The sequence below is a fragment of the Tachyglossus aculeatus genome, chromosome 21 (genome assembly GCF_015852505.1).
Source record: "Tachyglossus aculeatus isolate mTacAcu1 chromosome 21, mTacAcu1.pri, whole genome shotgun sequence".
In the NCBI taxonomy this organism is placed as follows: Eukaryota; Metazoa; Chordata; class Mammalia; order Monotremata; family Tachyglossidae; genus Tachyglossus; species Tachyglossus aculeatus.
The window spans coordinates 35,247,669-35,268,842 of record NC_052086.1 but is presented as its reverse complement, the minus strand read 5'-3'; the positions used below and the strand labels follow the sequence as shown (position 1 = coordinate 35,268,842).

The 21,174-nt window shown below is 48.7% G+C and overlaps 1 protein-coding gene across 1 annotated transcript in view; it reads left to right on the top strand.

Annotated features, from left to right (window-relative positions):
- Positions 1 to 1,637: 1,637 nt before the first annotated feature.
- The window catches only part of FBRSL1 (fibrosin like 1), an 809,814-nt gene continuing 790,277 nt past the window's right edge, over positions 1,638 to 21,174 (top strand). The window contains 2 exon segments of the mRNA XM_038762874.1: positions 1,638 to 1,811; positions 1,813 to 2,025. Of these exon segments, the coding sequence (XP_038618802.1) occupies positions 1,638 to 1,811; positions 1,813 to 2,025 (387 nt within the window).

Genomic DNA, 21,174 nt, shown 5'->3' with positions numbered 1-21,174 from the left:
GGTGGGCAGGCCGAGGGGGCTCTCTGTCCGGACCCCAGCCCCCTCCCCTCCTCCCTGCAACCAAGTGCGGTAGGCCCCAGGATCCCACCCCCTCCCGCACATTAGGGGGTGGCCCGGAGCCCCCTCCCCTCCCGGCAGCCAGCCCCGAGAACCGCCCCCCCCCCCCCGCCCTCCGGACCTGGGCAGCCCCCGGTGCCCAGGAAGGCGGGCCGCTGCAGCCCATCATCCCCCCACCCCCCACTCCGTGGGGGGCGCGGGAGGGTCCCCGGCCGGCCCAAGCCCCCCAGCCCAGGCTCCCCGGGCCCCCCGAATAAAGTCTCTCACTTCCTTTGGTAATTACAGGCTGGCGGAAATACGTCAGTTGTTATCTGCTCCGGGCTTTGCTGCACTGTACAATTCCGAGGGAGAGGAAATTTCCCCCGCCCTGCCCCCGCCGCCGCCCGCCTCCCTCCTCCTCCTCCTCCTCCTCCCGCCTTCCTCCTCCTCCTCCTCCTCCCTGTCGCCGCCGCCGCCGCTGGCCCTTTAAGAGCGGGATCGAGCCGCCGGACCCGCCGAACCGGGGCGTTTTCGGGCTCTCCGGAGGCCCCGGGGCACCGTCCGGGGGCACCCCGACCCCCGCCACCGGCAGGCGCGCGGAGGGCAGAGAATGGGGAGACACCCGGGCAGAGGCAGCAGAGGACACGGACTGAGAAGCTTCTAGTCTCCGGCGAGGACCTGACCCCCGCGCCCCCCCCCCCCCCAGGGGAGACCCTCCCCACCCTCCTCCCCGCGCATCCGGATGAAAGTTCCCGAGAGGCTCGCGGGGAAGAAGCCGAGCCGGGGCTGCGCTCGCCCCCCGCACCCCCTGCGAGGCGAGTGACCCCCCCTTTCCTTGCCCTCCCCCCCATCCCTCGCCCTGCCCCCCACGCCCCGGGGGCGGCGGGAGGCGCGGGGCGGACCGCCCGGCCGCCCCCACCGTCCAGCCTGGGGCATATGCCCGCAGCCGCCCCGCTCGCCCGCCCCTCGCCCATCACGGCAACAAAGTTGCAGAGCAAGTGCCATCCGGGTGGCATCCGCCGTCGCCGTTTGAGCCCTGGAGCCGGGGAGAGAGAGCGGGAGCGACCAAACACACACATACAGCAGAGACAGAGAGGGGAGGGCAGCCGGAGCCGGGAGCTGGGGGACCGAACGCCCGGGTCCGCCAGCCCGGACCCAGGACCGGCCGCCGCCGCTTGGATTATCCTTCCCCAAGAGCCGGATTTCCCTGCCACCGCCGCCGCCGCTGCTGGATTATTCCTCCTGGGTTCGTTGGTGGTGGCTGTGTGTGCTGCTTCTTTTTTTCCTCCTCCTTCTCCTCCTCCCCGCCCCCCACTTGTTTTTTAAACATTTTTCCCCCTAAAATATCCCCTCTGGGGGGGCCGGAGGGGAGCCGCACCCGAGGTCTGGAGATTTATGATCACTTCTTCTCCTGTTTTTGATTTTTTTTTTTGGGGGGGGGGGGGTTGTGGTTTTTGTTGGTTTTTTTTGAGCCTTTTGGGGGTTGGAGTCAAGGTCATTTTGTGGATTTTTTTCCCCGTCGCCGTGGATTATAATTTTCGTGGATCCGGAGGGGCGGAGAGGGGGATTTTCGGGGGCGCCGGGGCGGGGGGCGAGCGGAGATGGATGGGAAAATCCGGCAGAGCCGGCGGTCTCGGTCCCAGCGGGACCGCGTGAGGCGGAGGGAGGCGTGTGCCCGCCAAGCCCGGGACCAGAGCCCGTCGTCGGGCTCCGAGAGGGAGCCGAGCCCCGGCAAGGAGAACACCAGCCACAACTGCGCCCCCCCCGCGCGGCAGCGCCGCCGGCCCTGCCGCCGGGCCCGGCCCCGCCGCCGGCCCCCCCGCCCCCGCCGGCGGCCCCCCCGGCCCCGCCGCCGCCGCCCCCGCTCCCGCCGCCGCCCCCCGCAACGCCCGCCCCCCGCGCCGCCGACGCAGAGAGTCCAGCTCCCAGGAGGAGGATTTAATCGATGGCTTCGCGATCGCCAGCTTCAACTCCCTGGAAGCCTTGGAGGTAGGAGCCGCGGACCCGGGGCGCCGATGCACCCGCGGTGGGGACGGGCCCCGGGCCCTACACACGCATGTACACCCATCACACGCCTGCACACCCGCCTACACATGCACACGCGCATACATGAGAAGCAGCGTGGCTCGGTGGCAAGAGCCCGGGGTTGGGAGTCCGAGGACGTGGGTTCTAATCCCGGCTCCGCCCCTTGGCTCCTGGGGGGCCTTGGGCCAGTCACTTCACTTCCCAGGGCCTCAGTTCCCTCATCTGTAAAATGGGGATTGTGAGCCCCACGTGGGACAACCTGATCACCTTGCATCTACCCCAGCGCTAAGAACAGTACTCGGCACATAGTAAGCACGTAAGAAATACCATTATTATTATTATATTATACACACCCACGCACCTGCATACATATATATGCAAGGATACGTGACAACCAGCGTGGCTCAGTGGCAAGAGCCCGGGGTTGGAAGTCAGAAGACGTGGGTTCCAATCCCGACTCTGCCCCTTGACTGCTGGGGGGCCTTGGGCCAGTCACTTCACTTCTCAGGGCCTCAGTTCCCTCATCTGTAAAATGGGGATTAAACCCCACGTGGGACAACCTGATCACCTTGCATCTACCCCAGCGCTAAGAACAATACTCGGCACACAGTAAGCACTTAAGAAATACCGTTATTAGTATTATTATTATTATGCACACCCATGCACCTGCATACACATATACACGTGCATACATGAGAAGCATTGTGGCTCAGTGGCAAGAGCCCGGGCTTGGGAGTCAGAGGACGTGGGTTCTAATTCCGGCTCCGCCCCTTGGCTGCTGGGGGGCCTTGGGGCAGTCACTTCACTTCTCTGGGCCTCAGTTGCCTCATCTGTAAAATGGGGATTAAACCCCACGTGGGACAACCTGATCACTTCGCATCTACCCCAGCGCTCACAACAGTGCCCGGCACATAGTAAGCGCTTAAGAAATACATTATTATTATTATGCACACCCATGCACCCGCATGCACACGCGCAATGAGGGGTGCGGGCGTTCTCGGCTCGGGCTCGTTAACTTTGCAAACGACTTGTGTTTTGGGGGGGCGGGCTGCAACGAATCCCACTCGGAGGAATGGACTTCCCCGGCCGGGAGGACGGGGAATGAGTTGGGGTTCTCCGTGGCAGCAGTCCGTCTTCGGGGGGCTTTTTATACTGGGTCCCGGGGGGGCGCTGGCCCCGGATTCGAGGATTCTCTTGGCCTGTGAATATCCCATCCCAAACGGTGGCTACCAGGGAGCCCTCTGGGCAGTGGGGAAATAAAATAATAAAGTTGGGAGGGTAAATAGGGCCGGCAGTTTGAACGCTTCCTTTACGGAGAGTAAACAAACTCTGGCAGCTTCTGAAAATGGTTTTCAGACGATTTAAGAGCATGTAGAGCAAGTAAATGAAAATAGTTAGAGCCCTTGTAGGTGTCTTTTATTTTTTCCCCTCTCCCTCTTTTTGATTTTTTTTTTTAATCAAGTGAGTTGCCGTGGCCAGCACTTGTGGGGTAATCTTAGACTTTTTGTGGTGGTGCCTATCCAGTGTCAGCCGAGGCAAGTTAAATGTTTATTTAAAATTTTAATTGTCAACATGTCTTGAGCAGAGGGTTTGAACATCATGATGTTTGGGGTAATATGGCACTGTTGTGAATGGTTAAAGTATGAAGGCATAAACCATTTTTCAGTTCACGAAAGACCTTTTTTATTTGAATATGTGTTGCCAAAATGTTACTTGATATGTCTCAGGAGGTTGTAGGAAAATAGATAATATTTGACATTTTTTTAAAAGAGATGTTTTAAATGAATAATCATCTGCCAGTTGCCTCCTTTTTTCGTTGTTTTAAATGAGGGTGGGGGGAAGTCATTAAACACATTACCCATTTCTCTGTTGATTTATGTATTTTCCGGTGTTAATAGATTGGCAGAAATATTGCTTTTCTCTCTAACTTATCCCAAAAAATATTGGCTGAGCAAACGCAGCTTGCCTTGTCTAAATTTAGTGAAGTTGAGAAGAAAACCGATTTTTTTTTTTCAGAGGGCCAATGACAAACTGGGATTTGGGATATCATGGAGTTGGAGTCTGTTGGGGAGAGTCGCTGGTGATTATGGGGGATCAGATAGGTTGAGGAAAATGGGTATATTCAAAAGGTCTTCAAGGAAAGGAAATCTTAAGGAGAACATTTTTGGTGTGTTTGTTCAAGCCTCTTCCACGAACCTTAGTGATGGGGAGAATGACTCTGTTGTTTTCTTTCCTGCTTTTTCTGACAATTTAAACCCCCCTAGTACCTGCCTCTCTATTATATTCCCCAGTGATTCCAGCACTTTTCCTTGCTTTTTTTTTCCTTTTTGTCTCCTGGGCATCATTTATATTGCTCATAACTAGGCATCAAGAACTCAATATGACCAAAAAAACCCCAAACAAAGCAAAAATTCCACAAGTGTGACTCTAGCATGCTGGAGAAAGAGGGTCTTTGGCCTAAGGTTGCCTTGGTCATGTGCTTCTCAAGTTGTGGTGGGATTCCTTCTTCTCTGAAGGGGGTGAGGGATGGGGAGGAAGGTCAAAGGTACCAGTCACCTGACTCAAGCTGAGGTGGGATTCGTGTGTGTGTGTGACATACTGGTTTCAGGTGCCAGGCTGGGGTTGATCAGCATGGTCCCTTGAGGGTGTGATGGGGCATCCCCTCCTGGGTAAGACGACGAGTTACTCTTCTTCCCCTTGCCTCCTCCTCTTTCTCTTTCTATCCACTCCATTCCCCCAGGTCCGTGGGTGGGGAAAGTCTGGACATGGGGGGTTTGAGAGGAGCTGAGATAGAGGGGACAAGGGGACTGTCCCCATAGCCACCAGTCTGACTCCACAGCAAATCCAAGGACCCCCTAGTTCTCCTGAAAAGTGGCAGGTGCGTTCTTGGTGAGCCCGGCAGGAAAGAAAACTGTACTTTCCGGGTGCTTAGTTGAGTGCTCTGCACACAGTAAGTGCTCAATAAATACAATTGAATGAATGAAAATGTGCGTTGGTGAACTCGCTCTGTGTTTGCCACTGGGCACGTGCTCACAACTGCATTGTACTATGTCCAGAGAAACTTGTTGTCCAAAAAGTGTTCCCTGATTCCACCAAAATACGGTATGAGAGGACATGTTCTGGCAGAAATGGCTGAACGACCTAGTGCAATGTGGTCTGTGGCTTCTGTTCATCGCCAGATTGTAACCTTCAAGGCAGGTTCTGTGTCTACCAACTCTGTCAAATTGAACTCTCCCTAGCACTTAGTACAGTGTTCTGCCCTCAATAAGCATTCAGTACATATCATCAATCCGATGGATGGATTGGTGGCTCGAGACTTGCAGTCAAGTGCCCTGCTGTCTGGGATTGGGGTGTTCCAGGTGTTGAAGCTCCAGCTCCTGGGGGCTGGCCTCTCCACACATGCAGAATCCTCATTGGATTTATTTAAATGCAGACCTGGGCATGATTTAAAGTTAGTGGACCCTTAAATGTTAATTAGATATGTCCTAGCCAGCAGCAAAATGAGTCTAGAGTAGAAGAGTCTTCTGTTTATCAGCTGGCCCCGTACAGTGATAAGGGGAAAATCCGCATGTGTCATCTCCATGCTGTTAAACGGTTGCTTTGAAAACAGGTGCCATTACCTGTCTTTTGTGCTGCTGGGCATGCTCGTTGTCAACATAGCACCTGAGAGCTCCAGTTAAACCAGTCTCTTCTCAGAGCTGTTCAAGAAGAAAGTAAATTCATCCTCTCTGGGAAATTTTCTATCGTGATGAGCACGTAATCGGGAAATATTCTGTAAGTGATGGCAGTGACTACTCCCAGGAGCAGAGGAGGCCTGGTCTGTGTGTGGTGCTACCCCGGCTCAGGTCAGTGGTTACCCTACCTCTGTGAATGATCCAGAGAGGCAGTATTGATCTGAGATTGTGTGGACAGAGGGTGACATTTAAAAAAGAAAACTGGGGTGGGGTTACGGGAACTACTGATTTATAAGAACTGTGCCCACTGAAGTCATAGTGAAATCCTCAAATTTAGATTGATTAGTGCAGTCCTCATCGGCAGGCAACAGAGTGTGTGAACTTAAGGATCTCAGATTTTTCACGATCCTCCAGGGGTGAATAATGTGATCAGAATTCAGTTGCTGGTTTCACATATGTTTCTTCGCAAGGCTGAATGAGGGCCAAACTAAGATTTGAGGTATTTTTGAAAGCCCTGCAATTCTTTGCGATATACGCATCCAAAATGGTGACCATTCTTCAGATTTTTCTTACCAAAGTTCAGCATTGTTTCCAAAAGTTCAAATGTCTAGATTTCCAACCAAAGTAGATTGTCAAGAAAACAACTTATTTTTTAAAGGAATGCATTGTATGTCCAAGTACATTAGGGAATCTGCAAGACCATTTATTTAAATGAGAAGCAAAATGTCATGTCCTTGCCTATGAAAAGTGGCTTTATTCCGGTGCTAAGAAGCATTCGGTTGGAGTGCTCCAATTCGAGCTTTGGCAAGCTGGAGACGAGACAAACAGAAGAGCAGTAGACTTTGGAATTAAATAGAAATGTATTACTGTGTTAGGGGAAGGTAAGCAGCCTGCACACTTCCTTACCTGTGGCCTTATCATACTTGCTCTTTTTCTGTTTAGGTTACTAACTTGTTCCAGAAAGTACTGTCATTTATTTCTCTGCATTGAATTAGGAAGATCAAAACTCTGAACACTGCAGAAGTTATCTTTTTGATGACAAATGTCTTGCTATGTAAAATATATGTACTGACTCTTTATACACCTATATGCTTTTATATACATGCATGTGTATTACTGATACTATTTCCAAGTGCTTACCATGGGCCAAGCAATGTATTACAGGCAAGATTCAGGCCAGGCTTGCTCCCTGTCCCACATGGGAGGGAGAAGAGGGATTGAATACCCATTTTACAATGTCAGCCAATGAATGCTTAATGTGTACAGAGCACAGTATTGAGTGCTTGAGAAAGTACAACATGCTAGAGGTGGCTAATGCAATCCCTGCCCACAAGGACCTTACAGTCTACGGAGGGTTTACAGATGAGAAGACCGAGGGAAGTTAAGTGACTTGCCCAAGGTCATGTAGAACTCTATATGCAGGTAAGTGGCAGAGCCAGGATTAAAACTCAGGTCCTCTGACTCTCAGGCCATAAGGCACACTGCTTCTCATTTATATGAGCTTCCAAAGGGGGAAGGTTTAAGGTTTGCTGGGAAAAGATCGGGCCAAATCACATCCAATGCCGTGGCTTCAGAAACCTGGTCTCTCAAGGAATGATTTTAACTTAAAGTTAGTTCAGAGTGTGTCTGTCTGTCTGTGTCTCTCTCTCTCTCTCTCTCTCTCTCTCTCTCATACATACATACATACATACACACACACATGTGTTTATGAAAGACCACTCACCCAATGTCTGAGTTTTTGAATTGTTTTTTTCAAGTATTTGAAAGGAAGCGAAAAAGAAAGGGAGAGGAGAAAGAGTTTATAGATGAGATTGAAACTGAATGGAGAAGTATAGGGATGAGTTCCAGGCTGTAAGAGATGCAGAGACAAAGACTGCATTGGTGCAGGGTTGGGAACTGAGGAAGGGCCTTGCCCAACACTGTGGCCAGAAGAGTAGGAACCAGTGGACCCGTGGGAGACCGAGAGATACAGGTAGAGGAGACAGACAGTAGACAGCAGAGACACACCCCACCTGGGTGAAACAAGTCCCAGAATATCTTACAAAATGAGGGCAATTCAGAGCTCAGTCCTGGAGGAAATGGGAACACACACCCATTACATGCAGCTGAAATTGCTAATTGCTTTTGAAGATGGTTGGGTGAATCACAGTGAGAAATATCAGATGAATATCGAGATGGTATTTAAAGCCTCTGTGATCATAGCTGTTCCTTTTAAGTAGCAAAGCTGTACTAAAAAGGGAACTTTGGCAGAATGCTAATGAATCAAGTGTCTGAGACCAATTGTTTACTAGAAACTGCTACAAATGTTACAGAAGTATTTTTGAAGAAGCAGCTCTGGACTCTGGGCTGCTTGTGTGACGCTTTTAAGAGATGAATGCCCTATTCACCTCCTAATTGAAAAGAAAAACAAACCCCAACTTGCTTCATTTTTCTTCTGCTCTGCCCAAACTGATTTCCACTGCTGGCCTGGCCGGCCCTTCCAGGAGCCGGGTGGCTGGTTGGTCATGGTCAGCATGTCTGTTGGAGAGGCCCTCTCCTGCCTTGAAATGGGACTCTGACTCCTGACCTGGGCTGTTCTCTCCATCTCTGGGCTTATGCCCCGAGCCTTGGGCCTGCAGCCCAAAGCTCCGGTGTTGGGTTGATGGAAAAAAACCGGAATTTTGGACGGCAACTTCCCTTTCCATAGGTCCAAACCTGTCCCACTGTCCACTAGGCCATTTGTAACCTTTGATTCAGTGTCACCTTGATCTCAAGCAGGGGGTTACATCAGGATGACTGAACCAAAACAGGTTTCTTCTGGGTCTCATCCTCAGACTTTCCTCTCTCCTCCCTCCCTCTGCCCCCAACTCCCCTGAAGGTGGTGGTGGAGGTTTTTGACAGGAGCAGCATGACCTGGTGGATAGAGCACAGGTCTGGGAGTCAGAGGACTTGGTTTCTAATTCCCAGCTCTGCTACTTGTCTGCTGCGTGACCTTGAGCAAGTCACTTAACTTTTCTGCCTCAGTTAACTGATCTGTAAAATGGGCATGCAATACCTGTTCTTCCTCTTAGGTTGGGAACCCGGGGTCTTACTAAGTCTGGACCCGATTGTCTTGTTTCCTCCCCAGCTCTTATAATAGTGCTTTACATACAATGAGAGCTTAACAAACTCTGATCTGACTGGATAAGAGTCTGGTGGAAGGTTGGAAATGATAAATGATTTACTCAGAGGAGAGCTACAAGCAAGTCTGTAATGAAAACACTGGACCTAACTTTTTAATGCCTCAATTGATGAAGTCATTACTCCTTGAGGATATATATGTGTTTATATGTGTACACATTTAACTATTTAAAAGCACAGTAGTCCTTTGCAGAACTCAGTTTGGAGTGCCATATTCCCACCCCTCTGATTTATGCAAATTTATGGCTTGCCCTTCTCAAAGATGCGTGTTTCGAGCAGGGAGGGGCTTGCTACGATTCCTGGTCCAGGTGACTGCAGAATGCAGAGTTTCCTCAGGGCAGTGATGCAGCTTTTGTGGGTCAGTTGATGCTATACAAAGTCAGCTTTCTTTAAAGGAAAATAAAATGCGGGCCATGGGGCAGAGGAGGATTAGGTTTGTGAATTAAATTGGTTAGAGGCTGAACCCCTTGCAGTTCCAGGGCAGAAGAGACAAGCAGTAGTCACAAACATGAGCGACTTGTCCTGGAGCCTGGCTTCTTCCCTTTGCCCATAGCCCACCATTATTGATGGAGGTGAAGTGGGAGACCTGGAGTCTGGCAGGCCATTGTAGCCCCCTGGCCATCTCAGAGCTCCTTGTTGCCCCCTCTCCCCCCACCCCCATCTTCACCCCGCTAGTCTGTAACCTCCTTGTGGGCAGGGATCATGGATATACTCTATTGCATTATGCTTAGTACAGTGCTCTGCACATAGTCAGCACTTGCTCCATAAATACCATTGACTGATTGCATTCCATGAGGTAGAGAACATTCCTCTTTTGGATTTTTATGCTTCATCTCCTTACTGCCTGCCTGCCTGCCTGTTACACTTTGAGGCCAAAATGAAAGCAAATATTTAGATCTAAACTGGACACAAGTGTATGGAAATGTGGAATGGGAGAGGAGATCTACTTGGCTTCAGATATTTGAGGGTTTCTGCCTTGGGCTGGGGAGGAGGGTCTCTGGGGAGCAGGGCCCATGAGGACCAGAGGTGATGACCCAAGAGTCCTTACTGCTTCGCCCTCAGTTTGCCTTTCCCTGGTAGTTCATAGTTGCTGCCTCACCTGGGAGTCTTTGGCAGGAATGGTGTTGTTTTGAAGTTGGCACAGAACATGAGGACAATTCTGCACCTTTGACTCAAGCCACATCTGTGATGTTAGGTCCAGCCGACTCACGTGGCAAACAAACCATTTTTGAAGGGGATGTTATTTCCTGTCTGCTTGGTACACTAGGCTGGGGGGATCTGGAGGAAGAAAAGGTTGGCTTCTGAATACTGCCCAGCCTCTTCCTTGCAGAGCGAGCTCTGCCTCTTGCTTTTGCTGATGGTGGAATGAATTTGGAAATCAAGCACAAGGCACTGCTTTAAGATATGGTTGAAAAATGTAGAGGGATCTCACTCTCTGAAGCTAGAGAGAACACTGTTTGGTTCTCTAGAATCCAGTGCTGCTTGCTAATCACAGCAAAGGTAGACAAGAGTTTTACCAAGCGTGTGCTTGCTGTTGAACTATTTTTGGCTGTATGGTGCTTGAGCACAACGAAGCTTTTGTTACGCGCTCAGCAGGGCGACTTATCCATCATGACCTACCACAGTAACGTTCTAACACTTTTTCCAAGGTGGGGGTGGAGGAGGTTGACCCGTCCCCCATCCACTCAGGCCTGTCCAGCAGGGAGGCTGGAACCTCAGACAGGAGGGACGCTACATTTCCGGAGTGCAAATTGGGTGTCTAAAGAGTCAGGTGAAGCGCTGGGCACTAGTCAGGAAGTGGGTAGCTCAGCTCCCAACCCTCAGTTGATGGGAGGAATGTAATTCTTGCTGCATCGTTGGCCTCAGGGGCGGGGAAGCTGGGTATTCTTTCCAGTTGTAAAACGAAATGGAGAACCGTAGAAGTCGTTCAGATCGCCACAAGTGGCTCCTTGAGAAAGTGGAGCAGGACCACTTCATTGGGAAATGAAAAAAATAAAAAAAGGCTTCTCCAGTGTGGGTTCGGCATTCAAGCATGGAAGGGAGGGTTCTGGACTTCTGAACTACCATGGTTTAGTGGCATTTGGAGTGGCCTGGGCTGTTACCGAGGGCGGATGAATAATGGGAAAAAGAAATCATCCCGAACATTGGGTTTGAAAGAAGTCTTGTCACCTGTAATGACTAAAATCCCCTGAAGTGTTGCCAGCATGTACTTGAAGAATCATATAATTATAGAATTATAGAATGAGACATAAAAGGCCTCATGGCAAAAACAAAACAAAACAAAAAAACCACACATACTCACTTTCATTCACACATCCAGAAGCTCTGTCATCTGCTTTTCTAGATGCATTTCAGCATTTTTAAAAAATAACAGTTTGTCTCTACTGAATGGTGCAAGGAGATAAAAGTTGGGAGGGGAGTCCTGGGCCATAGAAGTGATTTCTCTGCCACACTGCGGCCTTAGTGTTCGCCTTTGGAAGCGGAGACGTGATGGTTTAGAATAATGAGCACCTTCAAGGTCCTTTCTCTTTCTAGGGAATGACCTTCTTCACAGGAATCACACAGATGCTGTAAGGAAGAAACTCTGATAAATGGAGATGCGGGTCAGGATTCCCTGCCTGGACACTGTATTCCCAGATTAAGTCCCTGAAATCTCTGGGCCTTGGTTTGGGGACCTTTAGAGTGGGAACGCTGAATGGTCATGGAGAAGCAGTGTGATTTAGCGGCTAGAGTACGGGACTGGGAGTCAGAAGGACTTGAGTGGCTAATCCCGACTCTGCCTCATGTGTGCTGTGTGACCTTGTCTCCAGTGGCTACCAATCAATCCGCGCATCAGGCAGAAAATCCTCACCCTCGGCTTCAAGGCTCTCCATCACCTCGCCCCCTCCTACCTCACCTCCCTTCTCTCCTTCTACAGCCCAGCCCGTGCCCTCCGCTCCTCTGCCGCTAATCTCACCGTGTCTCGTTCTCGCCTGTCCCGCCGTCGACCCCCAGCCCACGTCATCCCCCTGGCCTGGAATGCCCTCCCTCCCAACATCCACCAAGCTAGCTCTCTTCCTCCCTTCAAGGCCCTACTGAGAGCTCACCTCCTCCAGGAGGCCTTCCCAGACGCAGCCCCCTCCTTCCTCTCCCCCTCGTCCCCCTCTCCATCCCCCCATCTTACCTCCTTCCCTTCCCCTCAGCACCTGTATATATGTATATATGTTTGTACATATTTATTACTCTATTTTACTTGTACATATCTATTCTATTTTATTTTGTTAATATGTTTGGTTTTGTTCTCTGTCTCCCCCTTCAAGACTGTGAGCCCACTGTTGGGTAGGGACTGTCTCTATATGTTGCCAACTTGTACTTCCCAAGCGCTTAGTACAGTGCTCTGCACACAGTAAGCGCTCAATAAATACGATTGATTGATTTAACATCTCTGGGCCTCAGTTACCTCATCTGTGAAATGGGGGTTAAGAGTGTGGGCCCCATGGGGGATAGGGACTATGTCCAGCCAGATTAACTTGTATCTACCCCAGTCTTTAGAACAGTGCTTGGCACAGAGTAAGCACTTTACAAGTACTGTAATAATGATAATTATTATTGAATGGGGTTATCCAAGGCTTGATCAATACTAAAAATCCACAGCTCGAGATCTGACTCCTCTTGTCCTCAGATGGCAAATGTGTAATGGAATCCAATGTCTGGGAACCCATTGCTATTATGACACTGGAAGGCAGGGCTGCTGGAAATGTGGCCGGCTACTGGGTTCACAAATCTCTCCCTCCAAGCCTGAAGTAATATCCTAATGGAGGCAGCCCCGGGCTAGGGGCAGGAGTCTGGGTCCCATAGACCCCAGCTCTGTCATGGATTCACTTAAGGACCCAAGGTCCAGCTTCTCTGGGCCCTGGTGTCTGCCTCTGTTTAACAGGAATGGTAATCCCTGCTGCTCTCCACCTTTCCAGGTGGATAGGTGAGGCACCTCACCTGAGAGTGCTTTTGGGAGAAAGTTGCTATTGGGAGTGAAGGCAGGGTGGATGTTGGATTATGAGCTGGGCTCTCAGGTGGCCAAGAAGACCCCACTATTACTCCTATTCTGGGAAGATTGGGTCTCTAGAACCACTAGATGCCACAGTGGTTTGGCTGCTTGGTTCAGGCCTCCATGATGGCTGCCAAGTGCATTGATAGCCCGAAAGGGTAACTGCAGACCCACAGCCCTCTGATCCTCCATTAAGCTCTCACCCCCAAACCAAAACTCCCCACAAAAGCCCTTTAACTGGCTTTCAAAAACATACCTTTTCAGGTGGCATACCTCCATTCCAAGGCCAAACAATAGTGAGTTATGATTTAATGACACTAAATGGGCCTGTAGATGGAAAATAGCAATGGGTTTCCAGACATCAGATTCCATAATACATTTGCTATCAGCTCGTCACTCATATGATGCAGATGCCTACAGATTCATTACAATGCATCTGTGGCTATACTTTGTTGATTACATCAAATTATTATTATTAATAATAATAATGGCATTTGTGAAGCGCTTACTATGTGCTTACTGTTCTAAGTGTTGAAGCATTGACTGACAGAAAAAAATAGTCCTACGGATGTTTGGTGTGTGGTAACCTGGTGGGGGGAGTGAATCTTTCCAGTCGGTCAGTCAGTTAATCAAATTTATTGAGTGCTTACTGTGTGCAGAGCACTGTACTAAAGTTCTTGGGAGAGTAGAATATAATAACAGACACATTCCCCAAAAGACCTGAGTGGTTCACATTGCCCAGGGTTTTTCCATGGATACTCTGATTGGCTATTTCGAGTCAACACATTGGGGCTGAGAAGTGCTTTACTCCTTTCTATGCTCCCTTCATTCATATTTCCATCGTGTGTGTGTGTGTGTGTGTGTGTGTGTAATCTGTTATTTATGTATTTTGATGTCTGTCTACCCATCGAGACTGTGAGCTCGTTGTGTGCAGGGAATGTGTCAGTTGCATTGCACTCTCCCAAGTGCTTAGTACAGTGCTTTGCACACAGTAAGTGCTCAGTAAATAGGAATGAATGAATGAAAGTGCTGGCCCTGGAGCCTACAATTACTGTCCTTTGTGCCAACCGAGGGTTGAAGTTTTGACCAGCTGCAGAAAGCTCCCCGGGCCTTCCCCATTCTCTCCTCTACCATGTTTCTCCTTCCCCTGACCCTGTTCTTCTGAACTACTTCTGGACATATTTTTGGAGTCCCACAGCGGGAGTTCTTTTAGGACCTGTCAGGCACGGTCCCCGAAGTGGTACAGATTCCTTGATGCCCTGGCATATTGAACGGGTTGGCTTGGCCCTCACACACGCTGTGGGCTGAACACTGTTCAGCACATAGCTTTCCGTGCCTTTGGGAATGGCAGGGGCATCCGAGCCAGAAAGGCAGACGCTCACCTGTTTTTGCTTGGGTTGTGCCTGGGAGAGTTTCCAGAAGTACACTGTGTTCTTCTGGGCTCCCAGCTGGCACGGAGAACCATAGTCCCAGCTTCTTCAGTGCCTGACACAGGCAGAGAGAGCCAAGCTGGGTTGGGGAGTAGAGCTGAGCTGGGACAGTGTGGGAGAGGCGAGCTGGACCAGAGCAGGAGAGCAGTGTTGGGCCAGGTATGGGGGAGCCGAGCTGAGCCCCAGCAAGAAAGCTGGGCCTGGGCGAGAAAAATATTGGTGTTAGTCTCTCTGGTGAATTTCAGGATTCCCGAGCCTCTAGGGTGACTTGGGCTGGGTTTGCGGCCAGACGGGCTTCTCGTGAGTTGTTGGGGAGGCATCTGGTAAGTTTTCTGTAAAAATAAAACTAAGATGGGTCTTCTTTTCAAGGAATAGAATCCATGTGAGAGGGAAATGCACCTAATTTACAAATCTGGAAATGCAGAGAAAAGGTATAACGACTCCCTTGAGTTGAACTCCTACTCCCTGCCCTCGTCACTTCTCTCAGGGGGCCCGCCAGCCTTGGCAAGAAGCAGAGCCGTCAGCAGTCGAGGTCTCTGATGGCATGCTCAGAGAGGCAAAGTGCCGATGCATTAAGTTGTTTAATAGGATCCCAGAGGACTGTTTCCAAACTCTACATTTTTAAATAAGTCATTTCATCTGAACAATTTCCAACCTGTACTTTGCCGAAATGTCTTTGTTTGCTGAGCTTTGTTTCCCTACAGTGCTAAGTGTTAAATTGAAGATTTGCAGGGTTATCTAGCACACTTGCTGGAGTCCTTTTAGACTGAGAACTCGATATTGTGTCATCGTGGTTTTTCTGAAGGGCTTGTCTCCAGCTCTGCTGCCTCACGGGAAGGGGAAGGGGAGGGGAGCCGGACCCAGCAATTAGACTGATGACACAGAGAAGATACCGTGAATACTCTTGGGCTTGCCTTCCTCCTCAACAAGCGCTTAACAAAGTCTCTCTACTTCCTATTGATACTCCTACTTTGTGTCAAAGGAGTGTTTGTCACAGGCCTATTTTAGGGTGTATGTACTTCTGACGTAAAATCGAGTGCAGTTGCCGTTACTGAGACAGACCAATGGTCCATCTTACCCTTAATTTTTATTATTAATAATAATAATGATGGCATTTATTAAGCACTTACTATGTGCAAAGCACTGTTCTAAGCACTGGGGAGGTTACAAGGTGATCAGGTTGTCCCACGGGGGGCTCACAGTCTTAATCCCCATTTTACAGATGAGGTAACTGAGGCATAGAGAATTTAAATGACTTGCCCAAAGTCACACAGCTGACAGTTGACGGAGCTGGGATTTGAATCCATAACCTCTGACTCCAAAGCCCGTGCTCTTTCCATTGAGCCACACTGCTTCTCTATTCTCTCTCCATTGTTGGCCATAGACAGCCAAGATGAGCAAATGTCATGGTTGCCCTCCTTAATGTCTGTGCTGATGGTTAGGAATGTGCCTCTAGCATCCCTAACTTTTTACTTTTATCCCTGACTTTCCTTGTGGTAATCCATTACGAGACTTATTTGTGAACCTACTGAAATCCCACTGGAACAAGTGAAAGAAAAGGACCATGTCTTCTCTTTCTTCTGTATCTCTGTATCTTCCACCCCACCTTGCTTGGGTCTCTGTGCCCAGAGCTAAGAGGAGGCTGATGTATATTGTGTGATTGCTGGAGAATTTGGGACTTTCTAGACAGTTTTAAGTAGACCTTTTATTCTAAACAATGAGGCTGAACTGTCTAGCCACACCCGACTTCACCAGCAGCCTCTGCTTGCCTTCGCGTGGGTAGACAACCAGGGACAGCTTAGTAAATGTTCATAATAGAAGATGTGGAAAACAAAATGAACAGTTCTTACGCAGAACTCAAGAGAAGCCAGTCCCACCCACCCACCCACCCACCACAGAAGAAGCTGTTTGCATGGCTGTCAAGAAAGCAAACTGTCACATGGTTCCCCCCTCGTCCCCCTCTCCATCCCCCCATCTTACCTCCTTCCCTTCCCCACAGCACCTGTATATATGTATATATGTTTGTACATATTTATTACTCTATTTTACTTGTGCATATCTATTCTGTTTTATTTTGTTAGTATGTTTGGTTTTGTTCTCTGTCTCCCCCTTCTAGACTGTGAGCCCACTGTTGGGTAGGGACTGTCTCTATATGTTGCCAACTTGTACTTCCCAAGCGCTTAGCACAGTGCTCTGCACACAGTAAGCGCTCAATAAATACAATTGATTCCTTCCAAACCCATTGAATCTGTGGAAGCCAGAATACTTACTTGATTGAACTGGGTCTGACATAATACTGGACTAGCTGATGGGGAGAAGGTGCAAGTCAGAATCAGGAAGTATCCTTACTCCAGATCTCCTCTGCTTCATTTGGGTGAATTGTAGGGTCTGTCCAGAAATCAGCTTAGCTTGGTATCTTCCCCCTTCATTTTCCACTTTATTGGTGATGAAGAGACTGCTCTCGTTCTGTGGTGATTCAAACCTGTGAGAACACTTCTTTCTATTTGCTTGCTTCCCCTACCTGTAATGTCTTTTTGTGTCTGTTTGACCCCTAGATTGTAATATCCTTGAGGGCAGGCATCATGTCAAGCAACTCTGTTCTACTCTCCCAAGTGCTTAGTACAGTGTTCTGTTCACAGTAAGTGCTCGGTGAATACCACTGATTGATTTAACCCTGAAAGAGGGAGTAGGGGGAAAGATGAGAACAAGGGGGAAAGATGAGAACAAGAGGCTAAGAAAGTCAGAAAGACTCAGAAGTCCAAGACAGGTTCAAATGGGCAGGGAGGGAGAAAGATCTTGGGTTTCCTGACAATTTTTTATAGTTTCAGCTGGTAAAGAATTAAGAGGTACAGGACCCGCCTCCCCCTCCCCCCCCACCCCCAACACACATGCGATCTCTCTCTCTCTCTCTCTCTCTCTCTCTCTCTCTCCCTCTCTCTCTCTCTCTCTCTCTCTCTCTAAGGTGAGGAATCTGTAGGAAAGAAGGCAAGTTTGAGATTTCCCCCCACATGAAAAGGGCAGGTAAATCTTCCTCCATGGTTATTGTGAAAGGAAACCTTTCAAACTTTGCTCTCTCCCATCATGTCCGGATGGAGCGGTGCACAAAATGGTGCTGCTAGTTTGAAGGAGTTCTGCTGAGACAAGCACATGTTCAGAAGAAGATATTTTGTCAAGGCAGCAACTTTGGTCTCTTGTGTATTTTAAGAATCTCCTTCTTCCCCAGAAATCCCTTTATCTCTGTATTTATCACTCAGTACTATGTAGAAGTGGAAGAAAAATGGTTACGTGGGTCCAAAATTAATTTAATTCCCCGAAATATCTTGGACCTGGGGTTTTTGAACAAAATCTCATTCTATTAGCGTGTTCAAGCTTTGTTCCGAAGGACAAAATGAAATCCAGAACGTTACGGTTGAGGAGGAGTGGGGAGCGTGTTATTCTCTGGGTCGGGTCGCCATGGATGGGGAGTGGCATGCGGTCTGGGCCTATGATGCGATTGCGATGGAAAAGACTGAAGGTTTTTCCAACAAGCTGGCCTCTTAGTTGTGGTTTCAAGCACAGTGTCACAATTGTGAGGTGTTTTCCATATTTTAAACATTCAGATGTATAGAGCTGGGGAGGAGAATGGTTTACAGAATCACAATTTAACCAATATGATCCTGAAGATGTCACCCGACATTGGCAAAGACTCAGATTCTTTGCCTTTTTAGAACAATCTGCAAAGTCTTTTTATCATCAAAATCAGTTACTGAACACCTATGCTGAGCAGAATGCTGTATGTGGACATATGTAGGGGTTTGGGCATATCCTGAAATTACAGGGTAGAAGTCAAGTACAGAAACAGAATAGTATAGTAGAAAGAGCACTGGACTGGAAGTTAGAAACACAGATTTAAGGCCCAACTTTGTTACTGGCATGCTGCATGACTTTGGGCAAATCATTCCCCTTCTCTGGGCCTCAGTTCCCTCATCTCATAAATAGGGAGAAGATAGAGTGTGAGCCTAATGAGGGACAAAGATTTTGTCCAATCTCATTACTTGTATCTTAGAGAAGCAGTATGACCTACTGGGAAAAGCATGAACCTGGGAGTCAGAGGACCTGGGTTCTGATCCTGACTTCACCACTTTTCTTCTATGTGACCTAGGGCAAGTCACTTAACTTCCCTATACCTCAGTTCCCTCATATGCAAAATGGAGTTTCAATCCCTTTTTTCCCTCCTACTTAGACTGTGAGCCCTATGTGGGGCATGTTGATCTTGTCTCTACCCCAGCATTTAGTACAGTACTTGCCACATAAGTGCTTAACAAGTTCCACAATAATTATAGCTTATAGTAAGCACTTAACAGAGAAGCAGCTTGGATCAGTGGAAAGAGTACGGGCTTGGGATTCAGAGGTCATGGGTTCTAATCCCGGCTCTGCCACATTCATTCATTCAATCGTATTTATTGAGCGCTTATTGTGTGCAGAGCACTGTACTAAGCGCTTGGGAAGTACAAGTTGGCAACATATAGAGACGGTCCCTACCCAACAGCAGGCTCACAGTCTAGAAGGGGGAGACAGACAACAAAACAAAACATATTAACAAAATAAAATAAATAGAATAAATATGTACAAATAGAGTAATAAATATGTACAAACATATATACAGGTGGTGTGGGGAAGGGAAGGAGGTAAGGCGGGAGAGATGGGGAGGGGGAGGAGGGGGAGAGGAAGGAGGGGGTTCAGTCTGGGAAGGCCTCCTGGAGGAGGTGAGCTCTCAGTAGGGCTTTGAAGGGAGGAAGAGAGCTAGCTTGGTGGATGTGCGGAGGGAGGGCATTCCAGGCCAGGGGGATGATGTGGGCCGGGGGGTCGACGGCGGGACAGGCGAGAACGAGGCACGGTGAGGAGATTAGTGGCAGAGGAGCGGAGGGTGTGGGCTGGGCCTTCTGCTGAGAGTGGCTGCTGAATGACCTTGGGCAAGTCACTTAACTTCTCTGAGCCTGTTACCTCATCTGCAAAATGGGGATTAAGACTGTGAGCCCCACGTGGGACAACCTGATCACCTTGTATCCCCCTAGTGCTTAGAACAGTGCATTGCACATAGTAAGCACTTATCAAATGTTACCATTATTATTAATAAAGGCCATCATCGTCATCAGGGCAATTTAGCATAAGAACCTGCACACAGCAGGTGGTCTTTAAATACTGTTGATCGTAAGACTAATCAGATTCATTTGGTCCCACTTAGGATCAATCAATCAATCAATCATATTTATTGAGTGCTTACTGTGTGCAGAGCACTGTACTAAGTGCTTGGGAAGTACAAGTTGGCAACATATAGAGACAGTCCCTACCCAACAGTGGGCTCACAGTCTAGAAGGATGTGTCTGTTCTTCCTCACCCTATTATATATTATTATATATATCAATTATATATGAATAAATATGACTTTTTTATTGTGGTTGCTCAAAGCTTCCACAGCTTGGGGAAACTACTGGTGCAGTAGAAATACAGTGATTTTTGTAAAGAGAATTCCCAAGATTTTATAGACTCCTAGAGACATCAGTATCACATTCACTCTGCACTCTGCCAGCATTACTGGAAGGAGGAGCATTGAGTCTGGGGACCCTTCCCAACTGTGCTGAATCCCAGAGAGTCGCAGCATTTCAGACTGCCGGTGAGACCTGCCCCACCTGGGACCTGCCTCCAGCCCCACCGAGGTAATCCTGGGCAGAATCTGGAAGCTTTCCCCCTGCTCCACACAAAGGGCCCAAAGAGATTTTTCTTTCTTCGTTCCCAAAAGTCAGGGTTAGGTGTTCTCAGACAGTGCCAGAACATTGGACTTTAGACCTGTTGCTAGAATAGGAGGGACTCAATCTAAAAAAAACTTACTTTCTCACAGTGTTCCACTCTGATTATAGAAATTTCCACTAGATTGGAAGCTCCTCGAGGGCAGGGATCATGTCTACTAACTTTATTGTATCACACTCTCTCAAGTGTCTTAATAAATAAATAGTAATGATGGTATTTAAGCGCTTACTATGTGCCAAGCACTGTTCTAAGCGCTGGGGTAAGTACAAGGTAATCAGGTTGTACCATGTGGGGCTCACAGTCTTAATCCCCATTTTACAGATGAGGTTACTGAGGCACAGAGAAGTTAAGTGACTTGCCCAGTCACACAGCTGATGAGTGGCAAAGCTGGGATTAGAACCCATGACCTCTGACTCCCAAGCCTGTGCTCTTTCCACTAAGCCACGCTGCTTCCCTGGTCTTATGGTGCTCTGTACAGTGAAAGCACTCAATAGGTGCTATCAATTTAAATGATGTTTACGATAGCTGGGGGCTAGAGAGAAAGACCGGTTCTTGGTGAAGAAAGAAATTTTTAGCATCCTCACATCTGAAAACCACAGATCGAGTAAAAACCATGATTGTCCATTTACTTTTCCCAATAGCGTGCATGCTGAGTAAGGGTCAGCTGGAGCAGTCTTTCCAAGACAAAGTGCCTTTCCCAGAGAGTGAGATTTGGTAGAACCAAAAGGAAAACCTGGAGCTCCAAGGTTTTCCTCATTCTTTGTGAACTACTTGATGGCAGGGGTTACATCTACCAACTCTATTGTATTGCATTCTCCCAAGCACTTAGCACAGTACCCTGCGCCCAGGAAGCACTCAGTAAATAACATTGATTGAGTCTTCTAGTGCCAAAGCCAATGCTTGATGGGATCCTGACTCCCATCTGGGCACCTGCCTCAGCGCTCATTCATTCAGTGGCATTTATTGAATGGTTACTATATGCAGAGCACTGTACTAAACACTTGGGAGAGTACAATACAATAAACAGACATTCCCTGCC